Raw genomic sequence first — 19,086 nt, 5'->3', positions numbered from 1 at the left:
CATTGTACACTGCTACAAAAGGCATTCAGAGAAACATAACAAGAACTCAGGATGCAAAAGGTGCAGGGCAGGGCTACCAGGAGGCTCAAGGGAATGGAGAGCACATCTTATGTTTAGTCTAGTAAAATGAAGGCTGAGGACAAAGTCACCGTCTATAAACACCAGAGAGAGAGGGAGAAGAGCTGTTTACACTAACAGAAAAAGTTGGCACAAGAACAAAAAGGGATGAATTGACCATGGATAAATGTAGGTTGAAAATAAGAGGCAGATCTGTGCTATGGACAATTCCATGCAGAATGGTCTAACACAGTGTGCTGGCTGGCCAAACAGCAGGCCAGATAAAACAAATTACTGTTGAGCTCATAATGCAGTCTTTCTCTCAGATGAACGTCTATTTGCATCTCTCTTCTCTAATCAGTTTCTGATTTTCTCAAAACTTGAAAGTACTTACTAATAGGTACTTACTAACTTTTGAGACTTCTGTCTTGCTATCAAAATCAGCAAATGGGTTTGCAAGCTGTCAGAAAGGGGCAGTGGGTAGAGAGGGTGATAACATATGACTTCTTTCCCGTAGAAATCAAATTAAAATGGCTTAATGCAGTACTATAGGGATTCATATTTTTTTCTCCCACATCTGCTTCATTAGGACTCTATAACTCCAGGACCCTCCAGAGGAGCTGTCTCTTGATCCTATCCACAGATATGTCAAGGAGGAAGATATTTTATGTTCACTCTGTTCTGTGCATATTGTCCAATTTGCTAATGTAAGCAATAAAGAGTTTAGTCTGAAGCTGAAATAAGACTGATTTAGACTCAATTTGGGGACAGAATATAAAATACTGTATTAAAAAGTGTCCTTCCAAACAAGGCTCTCATAAGGCGCCTTGTGAGGGTCAATGAATTTGGTCTACAGATGACTGACCCATAACACAGATGCAGATCACAGGTGTTCCAGAGCTCAGGGCCTGCCACGGGGTGCTGACTTAACGAATGACGTGAGCATCAGCTGTGGATTTTCACAAACGTTCACCCCACACTGCACGTCCAGCAAACAAACCCTGACCAAGCCCTGGCCTCGCTAAAACCTTCTGCTGGTCCCCAAGCAGTTGCAAGGTCTCCTCTTCCCTTCTTGGGGGCCCAAAACCTCCCCAAATAGAGACTCACCCCCAAGCAAGGGCTCACCCACCTCTGAGGGGACCCAAACCCTCCCAAAACAGGGACTTACTCCACCCTGGGGGGCCTGAAACCTCCCCAAATAGAGATTTGGCCCCAACCCCCCCAACAGGGACTTACCCCAACCCGGGGGGGGGGCAAAACCTCCCCAAATAGAGACTCACCCCCACTCAGGAGGCCCCAACCCCCCCCCCCCAAAAAAAGGGATTCACCTCGGGGGGGGGGCCCACCGCCCCCACCAGGGCCTTCCCTCCCCCACCAAGTAAGGACTCCCCCCCCAGCGGGGCCTGAAGCGCTCGGTGGGCTCCCCCCGCCCCTCTGCGGCTACCAGGGGCGCTTGGGGAGAGTCCTCCGGCTCCGGTGCCCCGGGGAAGGGGCCGAGGGCGCGGGACCCTCCCGACATGGCGGGGCGACAGGCGCCCCCTCCCTTCCCCCCCGCAGGGCGTCACCGCTTCCTGTCGCGGGGCGATGACGTCAGGCGGCGCGCGGAGGGGCCGCCGCGGCCGGGATGCACCGGCGGGGGGTGGGCGCGGGCGCCATCGCCAAGAAGAAGCTCGCGGAGGTGAGGGGGGGGCGCCGGGGAGGGGGGCAGGTCCCCGCCGGGCCCCGGGGCTGGGGAACGGGCCCCACCGGGCCGTGGCGGGGGGGGGTACCGGGCCCGCGCGGGGGGTGCCAGGCCCCGCTGGGCCGCTTTTGGGGGGGGGAAACCAGGCCCCACCAGGCCCATTTTGGGGGTAGCAGATTCCCCCCCCCACCCCCCCGGTCCTGAGCGGGGGGTGCCGAGGCCCTGCTGGTCCCGCCTGAGGTGTCCCAGGCCCCCTCGGCCCCGTGGACGGGGAGGGGGGGGCGCCAGGCCCCCCCCCCCACCGCGGTCCTGCCCCCTCTGCCGGTGCCCCGAGCCCCGCCGGCGGCCCCGCCGTGGGTCCCCCCCGTCCCTCACGCTTCGCTTTCCTCCCGCAGGCGAAGTACAAGGAGCGAGGGACGGTGCTGGCCGAAGACCAGCTGGCCCAGGTGGGAGAGCTGCCCCTGGCCCGGCAGTGCGGTACCCGCGGCGGCCCCAGCCCCGAGACTGGGTCCCTTTCGCTCTCCGCCTCGGTGTCCGGATGTAACGAGCGGCGTGGATAACGATGGCACCCGCTAGGTTGCTCCTCCGTCAGAGGGCTGTAATGTTTGTGACGGATCCTTCTCTGCCTCCTCTCTCAGGACCCTCAGCAACATCTGTTTTACGTAGAGCAGTTTCTACCCCGTGCACATCACAGAGTAACTGCTGCCTCCCCTCTCAGCCTGTCTCTTGGTTCAAAGTAGCCCTTTGCCTTGCCTTATCTCCGCTGTGACCTGATAGTAGTTTGTATTCGGTGTTAAAATGTGCGCTTTGCACTGTGTGAATGCACAATGTGAATGTGCATTCAGTGTTAAAATGGAGAATTCTGATTTCATCAAGCAACTTTTTCTTGTTTCCTTTCTTTAAGACCACTGGGGCCATCTGCACTCAGTAGACAGCATGTCAGAGACCCTCATGTTCCTTGAGGACTGTACTTACTTAGTTTCTGGGGGGGGAGGGTATGTATATGATACGCTTAGGGAAAATATGCATTAAATTAGTGTTAAGACAGAAATGCTTCTTCTCTGCAATTGTCTCTTTCAGATGTCTAAGCAGCTGGATATGTTTAAGACCAACTTAGAGGAGTTTGCCAGCAAACACAAGCAAGAGATCCGTAAAAATCCCCAGTTTCGGGTCCAGTTCCAGGATATGTGTGCAACAATAGGAGTGGATCCTTTGGCATGTGAGGAACAGGCACCAGGGGTTTAATGAGCTAAGGGTTCATCTCCCCATTGTCACACAGTAAACATTTCCTGGAGAATCTGATGGAAGCTGTCCTCGAGGAAAGCTGATGGTATTTTGATTCTTGGGGTTTGTGAATTGGTGTAAAGGTCAAGGAAAAGAAGCAAGTACCTTGAGGTGCTATTTATTTCAAAGAGGGGAAAAAAGAGGTGGAGATTCCCAAAATGGAGACTATTAATTGACAGATCTGACAGTGCTCACAGGTCTTTGCTTACCTTAGGGGAAAAAACACTGTCCTCTGAACCAGACTTCTTGTTCCGTGTATTTCATGTCCAAGTCCGATATAGTCAATGATCCCTTAACCTCTTCTGTCCTGTTACTTCACAAGGTTACAGAGCCTGCAACTCTGCAAGGAGTAAGCAGGCTGTTTGGCACCAGTAACTGTTAAGGAAGGATATTTTTGCCAATGGTCTAATCACTTTCCCCTTTCTGGCTTTACAGCTGGTAAAGGATTCTGGTCAGAGATGCTGGGAGTTGGAGACTTCTACTATGAATTGGGTGTGCAGATCATTGAAGTTTGTCTGGCTCTGAAGCATAGGAACGGAGGTGAGGATCCCACTGTGTCTGGCTTCTAGGAGTTACAGAGAATGGAGAATACCTTTTCCCTCTGGAAAATGAGTCACCTCGGTCAGTGTTGTGTTCTTTACTAGATTCAGAAAGTGCTGAGATGACAGTTTTGTCTTCATTGCCCCTGAAAAGCCTTCTTGTTTTTACAACATGTTAAAGTTACATCACTGGTAATTAGCCAGGCTGGTTGGTTTCTGCGGAAATCAAACAACTCTGCCCTATTTAGATAATGAAACTGCAGTTTCCATTACCTTGGGGAAACATTAGTGATAAATGACAATCTTGAAGGAGTAAGGATTATGTCCCTGCTTTGAGCCTGACAGTAAGATTAAAGGATTACAGCAATATCCAGAAAAATCAAAATAGTAGTAAGTGTCTGATAAAGATACTGAATGCTCTTCACTCCAGAAAGACAATCTGAGACCAAGAATAGGCTACATCAAAACCAGGTGAAACTTGAGCATGATACATTGGTGGGGGAGGGCAACAGCTGACTGCTGCATGTTAGTTCTAGAAACAGAAATGACAAGACACTTATCTTACCCACGCCTTGAAACTGGAAACAATGAAGAGCCACTTGTAAAATGTTAAGGCAGAGGTTAGCCGGTGGCAAACACACAAAGGAGACTTGACGACTCTTTCTTTTTTTTTTTTTTTTTTTTTTTTTTTTGCTATGCAGTAATACTTTCCTGTCCCCTTTTGTTGACTCTTAGGGCTGATAACACTGGAAGAACTTCATCAGCAAGTGCTGAAGGGAAGGGGGAAGTTTGCTCAGGATGTCAGCCAGTGAGTATCTGTTTTACAGGAAAGGAGAGTCAAGTAGCAGTCAGGGAAGAAAAGGGGGAATGATTGATCACAGCAGCACTTGAAGATGCTGCTGTTAACCGGATTCCAAATTTGATTTCTGACAAAGGAGCCACTTGTACGTGATCCACAATTAATGACTTCTAAGTGTGCTATTATAATTCTGTTAACCATTTCAGTTCAGAAAGCAGAAGTGTGCTTTCTCTGTAAGCCCTTAGGTGTTAAGGACTGTGTCTGTAATGCAAATCTACACTTCTGAAGAGGGGCATAGACATCTAGACTAATTCTAAATTGCTTTATAAAACACTTTTTCAGCTTTCATTACCTAGAGTTGCAGCAAGCGCTAAGGAGCTCCTAGCTTCTGCAATTCAGATCTTCTTTATTTACAGAATGTAGTGTGCAGTTCAAGAGAGGCTCTTGCTTTAAAGCCTTGCATTGACCTCTGCTTCTCAGGGATGATCTCCTTCGTGCAATCAAGAAGCTGAAAGTCTTGGGGAATGGCTTTGGGATTATTCCTGTTGGTGGAACATATCTGATCCAGTCTGTACCAGCTGAACTGAACATGGATCACACAGTCGTCTTGCAGCTGGCAGAGGTATTGAGTCAGGAGATTTTAAAATACAACCACTATGAAAGAATCTTATTGTTTCCATGACAGGAAACACACGGTGTAGAAAACAAATTCTAGCATGAACATGAATCTAGAACTTGAGCTGAGAGTAGATCAGGCCTGTAGGCACAACTGTTCACACTTCTCTAAACTACAAACTTAAGTCTTTACTGTGAGTATATGGTATTTTTCCTCTTGTTTCAGAAAAAGGGATATGTAACAGTCAGTGAGATCAAATCCAGTCTAAAGTGGGAGACAGAACGAGCAAAGCAGGTGCTGGTATGTATGAAGGTCTCTCGTGTACTGTGGGGTTAACTGTCAGTGTAGAGGGGCTGCTCCTGCAGCCCTGCTGCAGACACTTTAGTGGGGATGTGTGATCACAGCACGCATACATGGTCCGAAGCCAAGCTGGTAGACCAAAGGCAGTGTACATGCTGTTTCAGCATAGATTGAAGAAGCCAAAATCTTGGGTACAAACTCAGCAGCGGCAGATGACACCCCTGTGGCTTCACTGATTAACTCGGTTAAAAGCTTGAATCTTGTTAGCTCAGGTCCTGCATAAACATACTGCTGTAGCAGGGTGGGCGTGATTGGGTGCCTGAATTATGCTCCCCAAGCTCAAGATGAACAAAAATAATTGTTGCCCAAATTCTACAACACTTCCTTACCCTAGGATAAATGTGAGATCAGGCCTCTACTATGAATGGCTTGTCAGCCATTTAGTTAAGTTTCACTCACAGTTTCCACTCTGTACAGGAACACTTGCTGAAGGAAGGAATGGCCTGGCTGGATACACAGGCAGCAGGAGACCCTCAGTACTGGCTGCCTGCTCTCTTTACAGAACTGTACTCTCAGGAAATCACTCCAGAGGAAGCCAAGGAAGCAATACCTTGACTGCTAAGTATTCTGTGCCTGTATATACTTCTTCTCATGAGGTTATTTGCATATCACCTGAAACACAGGGACAGTGGACTTTAAATAAAGTTTTCTAAAAAGCGTCTAGCTTGAAGAGTTTAATAGGACTAATTCATACTTGCTTACCTTTGAATGTTCTCCTGTGTTGTGGGTGGAAGTACCACCTCTGATTACAGACACTAATTACCTTGTCATAGCAAGAGGAAAACTATCTAGGCTGCTATTTCAACTGCAGTCTTGAAGGATGCAAATGTGACTGTTTCTAAAGAATCTTGGAGCCAGCAGTGACACTTTTAAAGCAGCTGAGAAACTGTTCTGCAGTCCTCTTTGCTCTGTGAATGAGTCGTTGTTCCACTAAGTACCACCACAGTCTAGATTCTGCCAAAACAAACTTTATTGCACAAAAAAATCTTATGTACAATAGTATATAAACAAGGTATCGTAGAGTGACTCTTGTGCATATATTTTCAACTCAATTAGGTCTAAAAATCTGTTGCTAAAACATCTCTGCCTAGAGCAGTTATTTGAGGATTGTCACTTTGAAATGGAAACATTCAGAAATGGTAGGACAGACAACATTAGAGCTATAAAACTAATACTTCTCTTTTACAGCCACATGCTAGTTATGTGAATAGTGTCCACAATAAGGCATTTTCTTGTTTCATTGTATCGGTGGATGGTAACGCCACATGCATCACAAACAGATTTCAGAACCAGCTCTGCCTTGGGAAGGCAGCAGAGTCACAGCTCTACCCACAATGCTACTGAATGGTGAAAAACAACGTGACATTTACAATGGGATTAAAGAGGCGTTAAAGTAGCACACAACTCATGACTTCTCAGGAGACCCCACTGCCTCCCTGAGACCTTATTTCAAGGTGAACACAGCTTTATTTACTCTCATCTGGTGTATGTGTTGAGTGACTCCTATGTAAGTTTAGCTTTCCCTCAAGGGAAGACAGGGCTTAAGTCTAAATCATACCAGTGACAGACCCAGGGGAGTTTGCTTGCTAAAGGGAAAAAGGTTCCCGAGTTGTTAGATGGCACCTTTCTAATTCAGAAATGTTTCCACCTTTCAGTTTTTCAGAGCTGCTTAAACAGCAATGTGCAGGCTTCTGAGTTCTGCAACAGTTGATGCTCAAATCACAGAGACTCCAGATAATTCAGTGACGCATGGGACATTGCCTTCTGTACGTCACACTGCAGGGGTCCTTTGGCCCCTCTCTATACGCTTTCTTAAAGATGACTGGGTTGGAAGTTCCCTCACCACCGCTAGGAGTCTGAAACAGGGCTGAGCTGGTGGAAGGTGTTTAAGGGAAGTGGGAGAGGGCCTGAGACAATGTGCAACTCTGTGCTTAGCTTTCTATCAAAGCTCCTGTAAAAAACAAAAGTAGATTAAGTTCTTCATCAACAAAACATTTTACTGCTCCAATCAATCATCACCAGGTTCATCTGCCTGGAGAAACTGGGTATTTCACCTCCACCTAAGTTACACTGAATACATCTTTGATGTAATAGCACTCGCAGCCAGCGGACACCTCTCCAAGAGGCTTGTCTTCACTCACAGTAAAAAGCTGCTGTTTGAAACAAACGTTCAAAGCATCGAAGTGTTAGACTTTATGACACTCAGCTAGCTTGCACTCAGCCAAGTTTGGCAAAGGAATTTTCAGTCAGTAATGAGGCATACACCTCCGAAGAACTCCACCCAGAAACGGTGGCTTCCTTAGCTAGAAATGCCCCTTATTCTAGCATTTCAATCTGATGGATCAAAGTAACAGTTGGGAGTGAGGGGGCAGGAGGAAGAGGGGAGAAAAATAAAATATTACACTGACGAGAGGGGTGGAAAGCAAAGAGTACTTCAGTTAAGGAAACAAAACAGCTCCATTCAGAGTAGCCAGATAAAACGTTTCTAGAACACTAATTTCAAATCAACACCTTAAAAAAAATACACAAACTAGACTTATTTTTAAGTGCTCCCCCACCTCTGAACCAATGATTTTCTCACCCTCCCTCCCCCAAAATGCCAGGGTGAACACACCTGCACTCGATTTATGAATTCTTGCAGTTTCCACTTTTCACTCTCCCCTTTGCGCCTGAAGTCCCAGTGGACGAAGTCACCCAGGGCTTGAATAAAGCTTTCAGAAAGGAGCCCAGATTCCACCACTGCTCTTTATCTTTGGTCTGTCTAGAACAGTGTCTAGAAGAAAGACATCAGGTAGGTGGGCTCCCACGGAGCAGAGGGGCTCCATCCTCCCAACCCGCACAAAAAGGTTTCACCCGGGCACACAGCGCATGGGCCCTGTCATACCCTGGACTCGTCAAAGTTCTCCCACAGCTACAGCTCCATGTTCAGCATGGCCCCAGGGAAGGGCTCACTGTCTAGCAACAGAAAAGCTGTAAAGAGGAGTCACGGTCTAGATCGCATTCTTTAATCAAATAAAAAAAACAAGAAAAAAAAAAAAGAACCCAGTGTAGGTGTTTCCAAAAAATAACCTGATGCCACATGCTCCAGCTTTCTAGCATAGTAAGTACCTTTTAATAGTAGCCTGTCACAAGCTTGGCTTTGTCTAGCATGAAGTCTTCTCATTCAGCAATATCCACCAGAGCAGTAAAAGGAGACAGAAGACGTCCCACAGTTTTCTCCGCTCTGGCACTGGTTTGGTTGTCGAGTCTGTCAAGGGTACTCTAGAGTGTGAAGACAGAACATCCCCACGGCTTGGCCTCTCCACTCCTTACGCAGCTCTAAGCTTTGGAACAACCTTGAGTGTCTGTCTCTGTCTCAGAGGAGCTGCTCTCAGAGTCTATTTCTGTATTCTCCTGCTGGTGTTTCTCTTGCACCTTCTGACGAATTCCTTGCAAACGGATTAATAGGGACTGATAGTCAAAGTGGCCTCGTTTCTCACCAAAAGGATCCTGGAAGGAAAGCATGGATAAATCTATTAATAAAGACTATTATCCTTCTACAGTGAAGCATCACATCAAACTAGGTTCAGCATGTGGAATATTTACCAGGGCAAGACACAGAAGGAAGAAAGCTGCAGAATAATTGGGCAAAGAATGGTCAAAGACTTCAGGGTTAAATTCCAGCTTGTGACCAAGAGGCCCCTGAACTTTTCAGTGTCAAGGCAGAGGTTGAAGACTGAAGATTTTTTTCTGTTTGGAGTCTCTTTCAGGAAGCCTTACAAACCCAAGCAAACATCACAGACGGATGAGAGGCCAGGCAGACATGGGTTGTATTTCTACTAGCAGCTCTGAGGAAGTAAGCTATTTCAAAGACTTGGTCTCAAGGCCCATAACAAGGAGGCAAAGAAAACGTATTACGAATGAAAGCCTCTATAACCAGAGGCCAAAGATATTAGTGCTACAGGCCCCTTTCAAATGAAAGTAACACTATTCTTCTTGCAAATCAAGTCCCCCAGCTGAGATGTAGCTGGGTTAAAGGCAAGAACTCTTTGGAGATTTAACACTTGCTCCTTTCATCCCAGTTCCAAGTTGAAGACACATTGCCAGGGCTATATAAGACGGTGGGACTTTACACTGTCCCATCTGATGTTGATCTTTAGTACAAGCCAACACGTGGCTCCAGAATTAACAAGACAGCACATACGGCAAGTGCTCAACTGATACTGACCCTGGAGTGGCTTCATTTTAAATACAGGGTAGTGGAGACAACAATGGCATCTCTCCAGGACATTGCGTTGATGCCTTCCTACGCTATCATTTACAAATGAGCAGAAAACGGAACATGGCAGTCACTACCTCTGGGAACCAAGCACAACGCAGTGCCAGTCCACGGTGTTCTTCACAAACCCATGGTGAAAACAACTAAGCCTTGGCTCCTTGCAGAAGAAACAAGAGCGGGCCACGCCTGACAACCCTCTAACGTCATCACACTTTACTACACAGTCCAGTACTCTCTGTAGATACAAGTCAAGCACAGATCTGCCTTGGGGGAATCTCTCATTCCAAACAAGAGTTCTCCTGCTTTGGGAATGTTCCATTTTTATGAATTACACAGCCAGTGACAGCACTGACAGGAAAAAAGGGCTTAACTATAGATCGTTAAATCAACCACTTCCATCTTTTCTTAACAGTGAAATTTCTCAATGAGTCAGACAAGAGGTGGCTGATGAGAAAGGAAGACGCGTCTGTTCATATGCGAATAGCTTGGCAATCTATTCTTTAAAGTGTACTTTCCTACAGAAACAAGGCTCCTGTATTCAACCTGTCTAGATGTGCCTGCCATGTTATCTCCGTTCCTCTACCCCTTCCCCCTCCAGTAACTTTTGGCTCAGTCAGCCACTTTCAATGCAATCTGACAGAACAAGGAGTCAGAGAGAGGAGTTCCTATCTGCTGTATGAGCAAAGGAACTTCAGAAGAACAAAAAAAATCCTACTAGTATTCCAATAGGAAAACGCTGCAATAGAGTTCAATCCCCACCAGCATTGGGCAACCCACATGTTGCCCTCCCCACTTAACACCAAATTCACGTGAAAGCAAACTACACTGGTTTCACTGCTCAGAGAAGTACCTGCTTTCCTGAAGAGTGGCTCCAGGTCCAGCATTCAGAGAAATCTAACAGCTTTGAAAGTGCTGCCTGTATTCTCTGAGCTTGGGGAAAGCAGTGTTTTATCCACAGGAACATCTCAGGGTCCCAGTTTCAAGGATGAAGCAAAGTTGGAATATACAGTTGACAGAAAAGGTCCAGATTCATCCTACATGCCTTTAGGTACTGCACATCACAGCACAGTTGTTTCTCACTAAGCTATCCAGCCACATGCCCCTCGCTAAGGCAGTGCGTGATCAACAGGAAGCTTGTCTGCCACCCACCTGCATTGTCTGTCCTTGGAGATAAAGCCTTTCTTTGCACACTCCTTCATAGAAGTCGTAGTATTCCATGAAGGATTTCTCCATTACTCCCCTGAAGGCAATGAAAGAACACCCAGTCACCACAGGATGACAGCATTACAAGAACAGTCACCTCATCCAGGCTCACAACCATCCCACTGAACTCCAGTTGAGCAAATCAACTGCCTGTACAGGGTGTTTCAGACAACTGGGTACAGCTAGCCAGGACACACAGCAAAATGAGTTACAGCATCGCTGCAGCTGAACAGATTCTGCATGTGCTTGCACAACAGCTGCGGTCTCCCCCCCGCCCCAAGATTTTCTGTTTTGCCATAAGACAAGGCACATTTATTCTCAAATGCTAGTCAGAGGATGCAGCCATTGTGCACATTAACACAGCCTTTGTCAATGCACAGCTCCTGGGCACCACAAAAATCCAGCTACCCCAAACAATCACTCTTTGCTGGATCTGGGAGAGTTAAAGGCTTGCTCTTCCCTGGAGCAACTCTCAGGATGTCAGGAAGGGCAGTCAGAGAAGTCGATCCTGCTCCCCCCCACACCCATTTTCTTACGCTCCCTCCACATCTCCTTTCCATACCGTAAAGGCTCAGGACAGGGACACTTTCCTTCCAGCATGTCGCACACTGCTACTCGGATGGTCTCATGCCGAATGCACTCATTATAGTTCTTGCTGTCCCCAGGGTGCCTCTCCTGGAAACAGAATTTGGGCCAGCGAGTCCATGCAACTGGAATGGCTCTTAGTCTCTCCCTCCTGGGCCCAATGAATTTCACTGGTGCATGAATCCACTACGGTTTTGTCTGTTCAGTGTATGCGGAGCTAATTTAGGTTACAACTGAAAAGCTAGCAAGATTTCACGTGTCTCCAGAGCCCTGGACTCACACAGCTGTGGAGACAGGTCAACTGATAAAGTCAGCACAGAAATCTGCCTCTCTCCTCATCGCTCCCTAGGATACTGGAGACCAGGAAAACCTGAGCAGTTTGGCTCCTGCATGACAGGACAATATGTCACAAGGAAGCCATTTCAGGAGTTGTGTAGCAGAGAAATGAAGAGCACTCCCATCTCCCCAGCAACTTCGAGTGCTTCTCGTTTCTGTTACCTTCTGCAGGTGTGAACTAAGCACCCTCCGGTTCAGAGCTGGCTTGCAACTCCCCCTCAAGCCCTGAGTAGAGGCAGAGCAAGCTGGAGGAGAGCCAAGTGACATAACCTTCTTTCGTCCCCGTTTGCAGAATGGGATTTACCACCAGAAGCAAAGTGTGGAGAGAAGAGACAAATAGCTGCAGAATCAGAGATGATCCATCCCAAACTCTCACCTGCTCAAAGCCGGGTTCATTGTGATAGGGGTTCTCAGTCATCAGAGACTGGATGGAGATAAGGACTGAAGAGATACTCTGTGCAGGGCTCCATGCAGGCCCGGTCCAAGTGCTGAGGCATCAAAACAGAAAAGCATTAATTAACAACACAGGACGAGCCCAATGACTACCATCCCTCCGACTACGAAAAGATCAGAAAGCTTGGGAAACCACAAGGAGACATCTATACCTTACAGAAATACAACAAGAAAAGAAACAGCTGGTACAGATATACAAAGCATTGGACACGGAGAAGGTTTTAAGGGTGCAACCAGACTATTCTTTCTCACCCAACTGCGCACGTTAACCTGAGCTAGGCAAGAGCCTGGTAAACTTTACTCCACTGCCAGCACACACAGGGCCTCACACATAGCAGAGCTGGGGAAAAGTAACACTTCCAAACTTCTTACAAGGCATGTTAAAGCTAAGGCTGTCATCTTGCACAGCACCCTGGAGCAACACAAGCTACCAACACTATAAGTCAAAACCAGCAACTCGTAAGAATTGAAATCTGAATTTCAAGACTCAGACAAGATCATCACTTGTGCAGTTTGCAAGGCAGACACTCAGCACAAGGATTAATGTAAAAAATACTAACGGATGCTCTGCTATAGGAACAAGGTACTGGTTTCATACAGATAGGGGAGCAAAAACCTTTGCACAGACTGGCATAATCAGGAAGAGCTATTCTGCTGCTTGCCCTTAATATCCTAGTTCTAGATACAGATCTGTCTCCCTGTGAGCTGAACAAATGCACTGACCCACATGTGCTTTTCCTAAATCCTTTCATTCACAGCTGCCTCTGTGCTTCCCACTTCTGCTAAGGCCAAGGCCCTTGGGTCACTCTTCAATAATTTAGCTTTCATGCCAGGGCTACACTGCATGAGCAACAACACAGCTTGCGTGGAAACTGCTGGGTATTCAGACCTCCAAGATACGAATGTGCCTGCACGTCTCAGTGCTTCGCAGGTGTTGGCATCCAGCTCACTGGATCAGGAAGACTGATACGCTGGAGGAAGACGTTCCCCATCCAGACTGCATCCCCCCCACCCAGCCTTGGGCCAGATCCTGGACAAGATAAGTATCAGCTCCTCGGACAAGCTTTGGTGTAAATGGCATGTGCACAGCACTGCTGAAACCAGCCTGGCAAAGGCAGTCTTTTAATCATATCAAGACCCAGACTCCTTTTGGCTGACCAGATCCCTACAGCAATTCAAGCCATCACTGCCCCTTCCCCACCTGGCCGCCTCTTACTACCTCTCTGCAACAGAAGGGAACACGTATGAACACCTCAGCTGCAACAGTCCGGGGACTCAGCAAAAATTTTCCTTTATTGGCAAGTGAACCTATCACAGCCGGAGCTGGGAACATCACACCATGGCCAGGGTTCCTCTAGCAGAGCCCTAAGAGCCATTGAATCAACCAGGACTTTCACATGCTTAAAAATCAAGCAGGTGAAAAACAAGCATTTCCAGCAGTGGAGCCTGTTTCAGCAGGCAGCATGGGAGCGGTGGCTTGTAAATCATTACACCCACCATTCAGCCCCCCATACTATGTGTAGGTGGAAGCCCAGAGCAGTCAAATGGCTCTCAAGGAAGTTCTTAGCGGCTTTTAATTTTATTTATTTATTTTCAAACCCACACAGAGAAAGGAAATTAAAACCACAAAAACCTATATTCAAACAACATTAAGGATCAGGCTGCGAAGCGCAAAAGCGGAAGAAATGCAGTGCTCGGGCCAAGTCTTTGCAGGGGGAAACAGGAGGAAAGCAGCAGCATCCACTGAACTTCATGCTTCCCCTGCTCCATTCTCAGGTGCTTTTAAAGACAAGCTGGGCTCTTATTTCAGTAGAGGAGAGAATTTTTTGCTGCTTTAAGGCTCTGATTCTGCACATAACTTCACAGAAGCATAAAGGTGCATCCAAGCAAATGTCTGGGGCAAGATCAGGGCACAATGTACTGAGAAGGATGCGTGAGGCAGAAGACAGCCTGCAGCCACCTCCTGTTTTCCCCTGAAAATAGCCAAAGTCTCCTCTTACCCTAGAATACTCAGGCAGACTTTCCCATTGCGGTAGAAGTTGGGGTTAAACCTCACTGTGTTATTTCCCGTTGTCATCAGTTTGACCCTTGGTGGGTGGATGGGATAATCTGGAGGACAGCGAAACAGGAACAAGAAGAAACCCCCTTCATAAGGCGTGTCAAATGGGCCTGTGATCAATGCATGAATCTGGAAAACAAAAGCCCGTCTTGCGCACCACTTCAAAATTGTGCAGCACCATCAAATCCTCAACACAGCCAACCAAAGGCAAGAAATCTCCACCCAGGCAGCACTATGGACGCAGCATCTTCCACAAGCACAGGACATGTGCAGGCCACACGTTACCCTCCCTCCTTCCCTCTTTAGCCTGAGCCGCTGCTGCGCACTTCTTCCCCCTCTGCCATGCTCAATGTGCAAAGCAGGCTTCCAACGCAAGGGCTGGCCAGAGTCCACAACAGCTGCCTCCCATACATACATCCCTACACAGTCCAAACCAGACTGAATCACAGTTCAGCTAGTAAGCTCTGCTTCAAAAAAAAAAAAAAAAAAAGGGAAAAAAAAAGAAAAGTAAGATTTCAAATTTAAAAAAAATCTAATTTTAGGAAAAAAAAAATTTCTGCCAGAACTAGAACATTCCTCAATTTTATGGTCTCGTGCTGATTTGGCCTTATTGAAACCAATCACTCAATATCCTCTGCCAGGATCCAAAATTAAGAACCTATTCTCTCCATGCTAATTACCCTCAGAAATCTCAGTTGTGTACCAGGAAATCTACTCCCATGGGGCTCTTAAGGAAGCTTACTCCTTTTCCATCCTTCTGAAGTGATCCAAGCAGTCTCCTTTAATGTCCTCTTACCTACCTCAGATTTTAGTTACAAGCCCCAAGGCTGGTGTTTTACAAACCCACATTTTCCTTGAAGGGCATTTTCGCACTTTCAGCTCCCAGCGTGAAGGGAAGCCAGAGCTGCAGCTAAATGCTCGATGTGGGAGCTGCCTGCGCAGAGACAGTCCCTTTGTGCTATCTCCAAAAACCCAGAGGCCCTGAGCCAGGCAGGCGCTTACACTGGTGGAGTCTGGGGGATGCCAAGTTTGTCAGGAAGGTAGAAGTATGCAGCAGAGGAGAAACCAAAGCAACCCCGCCACACACCCTACTTTCTCAGAAACCAGCGCAGCCAGAATAGGTAACACTAGCTGGAGAAAGGGCAGCACCAAATAGGCCAAAAAACACACTGGATCAAGAACATTTGAGCAGCCTCTCTCTGCCACTATCTCAAACATAACTGGAAGTTTCCAGTCCTGGAAAATCCCTAGAGCCAGGCAGCCAGGAGAGGAAGTACCGGGGCAGAAGAGGCCGCAGCCGTACCGATCCCCAGGGAGTACATCTGCTTGAGGCCACATGCTGGGAGTGGCTGCACGAGTCAGACCTGCGTACGACCCTGGTACCAGTGAAAACCAGCAGCTCCGCAGGAGGACAGGGTGCAGGCCTGGTGACACATCCCACCACCAATTCATGAGAATTAAACATCTCTGGCTTCCAGAGATACTCCATCTCTGCTTGTGGCTGATGGATGTTTCTCTTTCTCAGCCCCTCTGAGAAGCTCCCACGGTCAACAGCTTTCTGGAGCTGACTCTTCCTCAAGCTGCTCTGTTGATGATTTTCAAGCATCAGGAGGATAAAACCAGCTGGAACAGTGCTTCATTAGTTCACAGGGCCATTGAGGCAGTGCGAAGCTGCTCAGATCCCTGTGATAATATCTCTCCACCAAGCCAATTTCCTTGAGAGCCGCCTCCCATTTTAAATGCAGCCCATCTCAATGTAACCCAGAAAACTGGGTCAGATTATTCTCTTGAAGATTCTCCCTGACTCGTCTCAAAACATTAAGGGAATAGGCCATTTGGGCAAACCCGTAAAGCAGCTATTAACAGCAAAATACAGAGAAACAGAAAGTTGAATCTGTTCCAAATCTTCCCTTACCTTGGTCATGTCGTGGGGATCAGGCACAACAAACATTCCCGGGGGTGGTTCCTTATAAATGGACATGATATCCCTGAACAAAGGAAACAGGAATTAGTCAAGATCTCCCTTGGCGTTCATCAGCCCTCGAGGCACAGAACATTCTAGACGACAAATCTGTGCACATACACAAAGGGACAGATTTTTAAGATGGAAACTTGCAATTGAAAGAGTTAGATGTTTTTCTTTTTCCTTTGTCTCACTGTTTTCTGACTGAACTCTTCCAGCTTATCCTAAACAATAGCTGAGGCAGTTGAAGAGCACAAGCGTTCAATGAATCAGTAAGTGAGGCATCAGACCAAGTGAAACTTGATTACCTACAGTCTTGCATTTTATGGTAGATAAGCTTCAGCATCTAAGACTTCAACCACAACTTCTCCTGTAGGTGAGCACTTAAAAGTTCTTTTAAGTGAATTCTCTGTTGCCTAATGGACAATTTTCCCTTCCCATGGAAAGCAACCGTTTTCCCTCTCCACACTCAGAGTATTTAAAAAATTTCTTTCTTATACACAGCCATTTGTTTTCCCCAAACTGTCTTAACTTTCTTTGAGAACTTTGTCACTCTGTTGAATTTGGTTTTGATCAGCCTGTGGGTTCAAGAGTTACTAGGACACACAAACAGACACATATAACCTAATCTCAAAGGCCTTGTTTCCTTAGGAACTCAGACTAAATGAAATGAAAAATAATGAATGACCTGCGACTCAGTGCAGTTTGCAGATGTACCGAATGGCACTCATCAACAGAAAGCTCCTTCCCATAACCAGAGCTGTGCCAAGCCCCAGGACTAGCTACCACTAAGCCTTCCCATTTGGGAAAAAAAATGGAGTTCAGAGAGGTTTTAGCACGAGAACAAGTGCAAGAGCAACAGGAGAGCCTCGCCTTCCTGCCTAACGTTATGAAGTTAGCGCTTCTGGCCGTTTGGATTGGAAACCACCCAAATATTTGGTGCCATCTTTGGAAGATGTTATACAAGGTCTAGAACAGGCAACAGAACAAGGATGAACAAGAGCCTGGATGGCAGTGATACCTGCTGTGAAGGAAGAGGAAGAACTTGTTGAAACACTGCCAGCATTTCTAAGGATATGAGACCATATTGCTCATTATATTGACGGCTACCGACACGATGCCAGGTTTAACTCGGGTGATCCTTCTGAGAGTCAGAGCAGACAAAGCCAACAGGAAAGCAAAGAGGAGCACTACGGGCAGGTCGGGATCTTACAAACCTCAACCTGCCTGCTGATGGGTACCGGGAGAGAAGCCTGCTGCCCTCTCCGATTAGCAACTGCGAGGAAGAGCCAGCGACGCACCAAGGAGCGCCGCTGCCAAGAACCCTGGCGGTAACAGACGGAGGAGGAGATCCCGGCCGGGGGATCGGGAGGCGGCACGCGAGGCCTATCCTCGCCCAAGCACCAGGCTGAGGGGAGCCCCGGGGCAAGGACGGGGCCTGCGCCCAGGCCCGACCCCCGGGGAGCCCCGGGCCTGCGCCCGCCGGCGATGCCCAGAGGACGGTCAGCGACTTGAGGGCGCCGGGGAGGAGGCGAGGGGCTCCGCCGCGTTACGGGGCCCGGCTCCGCGCCCGGGCAACCCACCACCACCACCGGGCCCAGGCAGGGGGCCCCCGGCTGGGCCGCGCCCGGGGGGGCCCCGCGGGCGAGGAGCGGGGCCGTCAGCCGAGGCGCTGCGGTCTCTCACCGTTTGATCCGCAGGAGGCAGGCGGGGCTGGGCCGCTCGCTGTCCCAGTCGCCGCTGACGGTGGGGTCCCAGAAGGCGGAGTGCGTGAGGAGCGCGGCCCCGGCCGCCGCCGCCGCCGCCGCCGGCAGCCCGGCCATGGGGGCCGCGCCGCTGCTCGGGGCGACGCCGGCGCCCGGCGGCGCCGCGCCGAAGCCCGCCGCCGCCCACAGCTCGGCGGGGATGAAGACACCGGGGCTCCCCGCGCCGCCGCCCGGGCCGGCCGAGGCGCCGCCGCCGCCGCCCGCCGCCGCCGCCAGCACCGCGGCCGGGGCCGCCTCCTCGGCGGCCGGACTCTCCGCCATTCTGCGCCCGGCCTCGGGGAGCTCCGCTTCCGGGACTCCGCACCAGCGAGTCCGCCGGCCAGAGCGGCCCCCGCCCCGCGCCGACACCACCGACTGCCTGCCAGAGCGTCGCCTCCACCGCTCCCCACCCGCCGCTACGTCGGGGCGAGACCAGCCCGCCCACTCCCGCCGCAAACTCCCCCCAGACGCTATAGAGTCTGCCTCTACCGCCAGAGCGCCCCTCCCACAGAGACGCGGCACGACAGAGCGTACCCTTCTCCCGGGGAGCCGCCGCGCCCCCTGCCGCAGCGGGGGGCTCCCGCAGCCCCCGGACCCGGGCCGGGGGCCCTGGCAAAAATGTGGCTTTTTTTTTTCCTCCCCCTCTTCCCCCCCCGGGAAAAAGGTGCGGAAAAAAGGCCTCACAGCCTGGGGAAAGAGCGCGGGGCAGGACAGGCGCTGCCTGCTCAGCCTCGGTGCCCCACACCGGTGTACGGCGCACACTGGGGCAGCCCCACCGTGACCCTGGCAGCAGCCCCCATCCCGTCCCAGGGCTTCGCAGCCCCCCTCAGCCGCTACCGGCAGCTCCGAGCTCCTCCACCCCCTCATCCTGCGTTTGCAAGCACAGCAAAATGGACGGGAGGTAAAATAGCCTGCCCGGGGCTGCGCAAAGCGGCAAACAGGAGAGGCCTGTTACTGCAAGCTTGTGGGAAATTAGCGGACGATCTCTCATGTGTACAACACCTTGCAACACCACCTGGAAGCACTTGGCTACTTTTCCATTTACAGGATCATAGTGCAACTGTGACTGACCGATTTTAATTCCAAGGTCACTTTACCAAGGAGATTTATATATTAAGTCTTATTTAGCCACAGTTTCATAGACAAAA

At 49.2% G+C, this 19,086-nt stretch overlaps 2 protein-coding genes across 2 annotated transcripts; one reads left to right on the top strand and one right to left on the bottom strand.

Moving 5' to 3' along the window:
• The first annotated feature begins 1,645 nt into the window (after positions 1-1,645).
• SNF8 (SNF8 subunit of ESCRT-II) lies at positions 1,646-5,999 on the top strand. The gene is made up of 8 exons (XM_067312105.1): positions 1,646-1,735; positions 2,134-2,184; positions 2,819-2,957; positions 3,458-3,562; positions 4,297-4,369; positions 4,841-4,982; positions 5,202-5,276; positions 5,754-5,999. Exons 1-8 carry the CDS (start codon positions 1,682-1,684, stop codon positions 5,889-5,891), a joined length of 777 nt encoding a protein of 258 aa, XP_067168206.1. The 5' UTR covers positions 1,646-1,681; the 3' UTR covers positions 5,892-5,999.
• Positions 6,000-8,319: 2,320 nt separating this feature from the next.
• Positions 8,320-18,240, bottom strand: UBE2Z (ubiquitin conjugating enzyme E2 Z). Its single transcript, XM_067312101.1, has 7 exons — positions 17,880-18,240; positions 16,146-16,218; positions 14,172-14,359; positions 12,095-12,206; positions 11,360-11,472; positions 10,744-10,834; positions 8,320-8,825 (listed from the first exon to the last, which is right to left on the bottom strand). The coding sequence occupies exons 1-7, from the start codon at positions 18,218-18,220 to the stop codon at positions 8,655-8,657; spliced, it is 1,089 nt and encodes a 362-aa protein (XP_067168202.1). The 5' UTR covers positions 18,221-18,240; the 3' UTR covers positions 8,320-8,654.
• Between the last annotated feature and the right edge of the window lie 846 nt (positions 18,241-19,086).

The sequence above is a fragment of the Apteryx mantelli genome, chromosome 28 (assembly GCF_036417845.1).
Source record: "Apteryx mantelli isolate bAptMan1 chromosome 28, bAptMan1.hap1, whole genome shotgun sequence".
Taxonomy (NCBI): domain Eukaryota; kingdom Metazoa; phylum Chordata; class Aves; order Apterygiformes; family Apterygidae; genus Apteryx; species Apteryx mantelli.
Note: the sequence above shows the minus strand (reverse complement) of the source record. Positions and strands in the feature narration are given on the sequence as shown.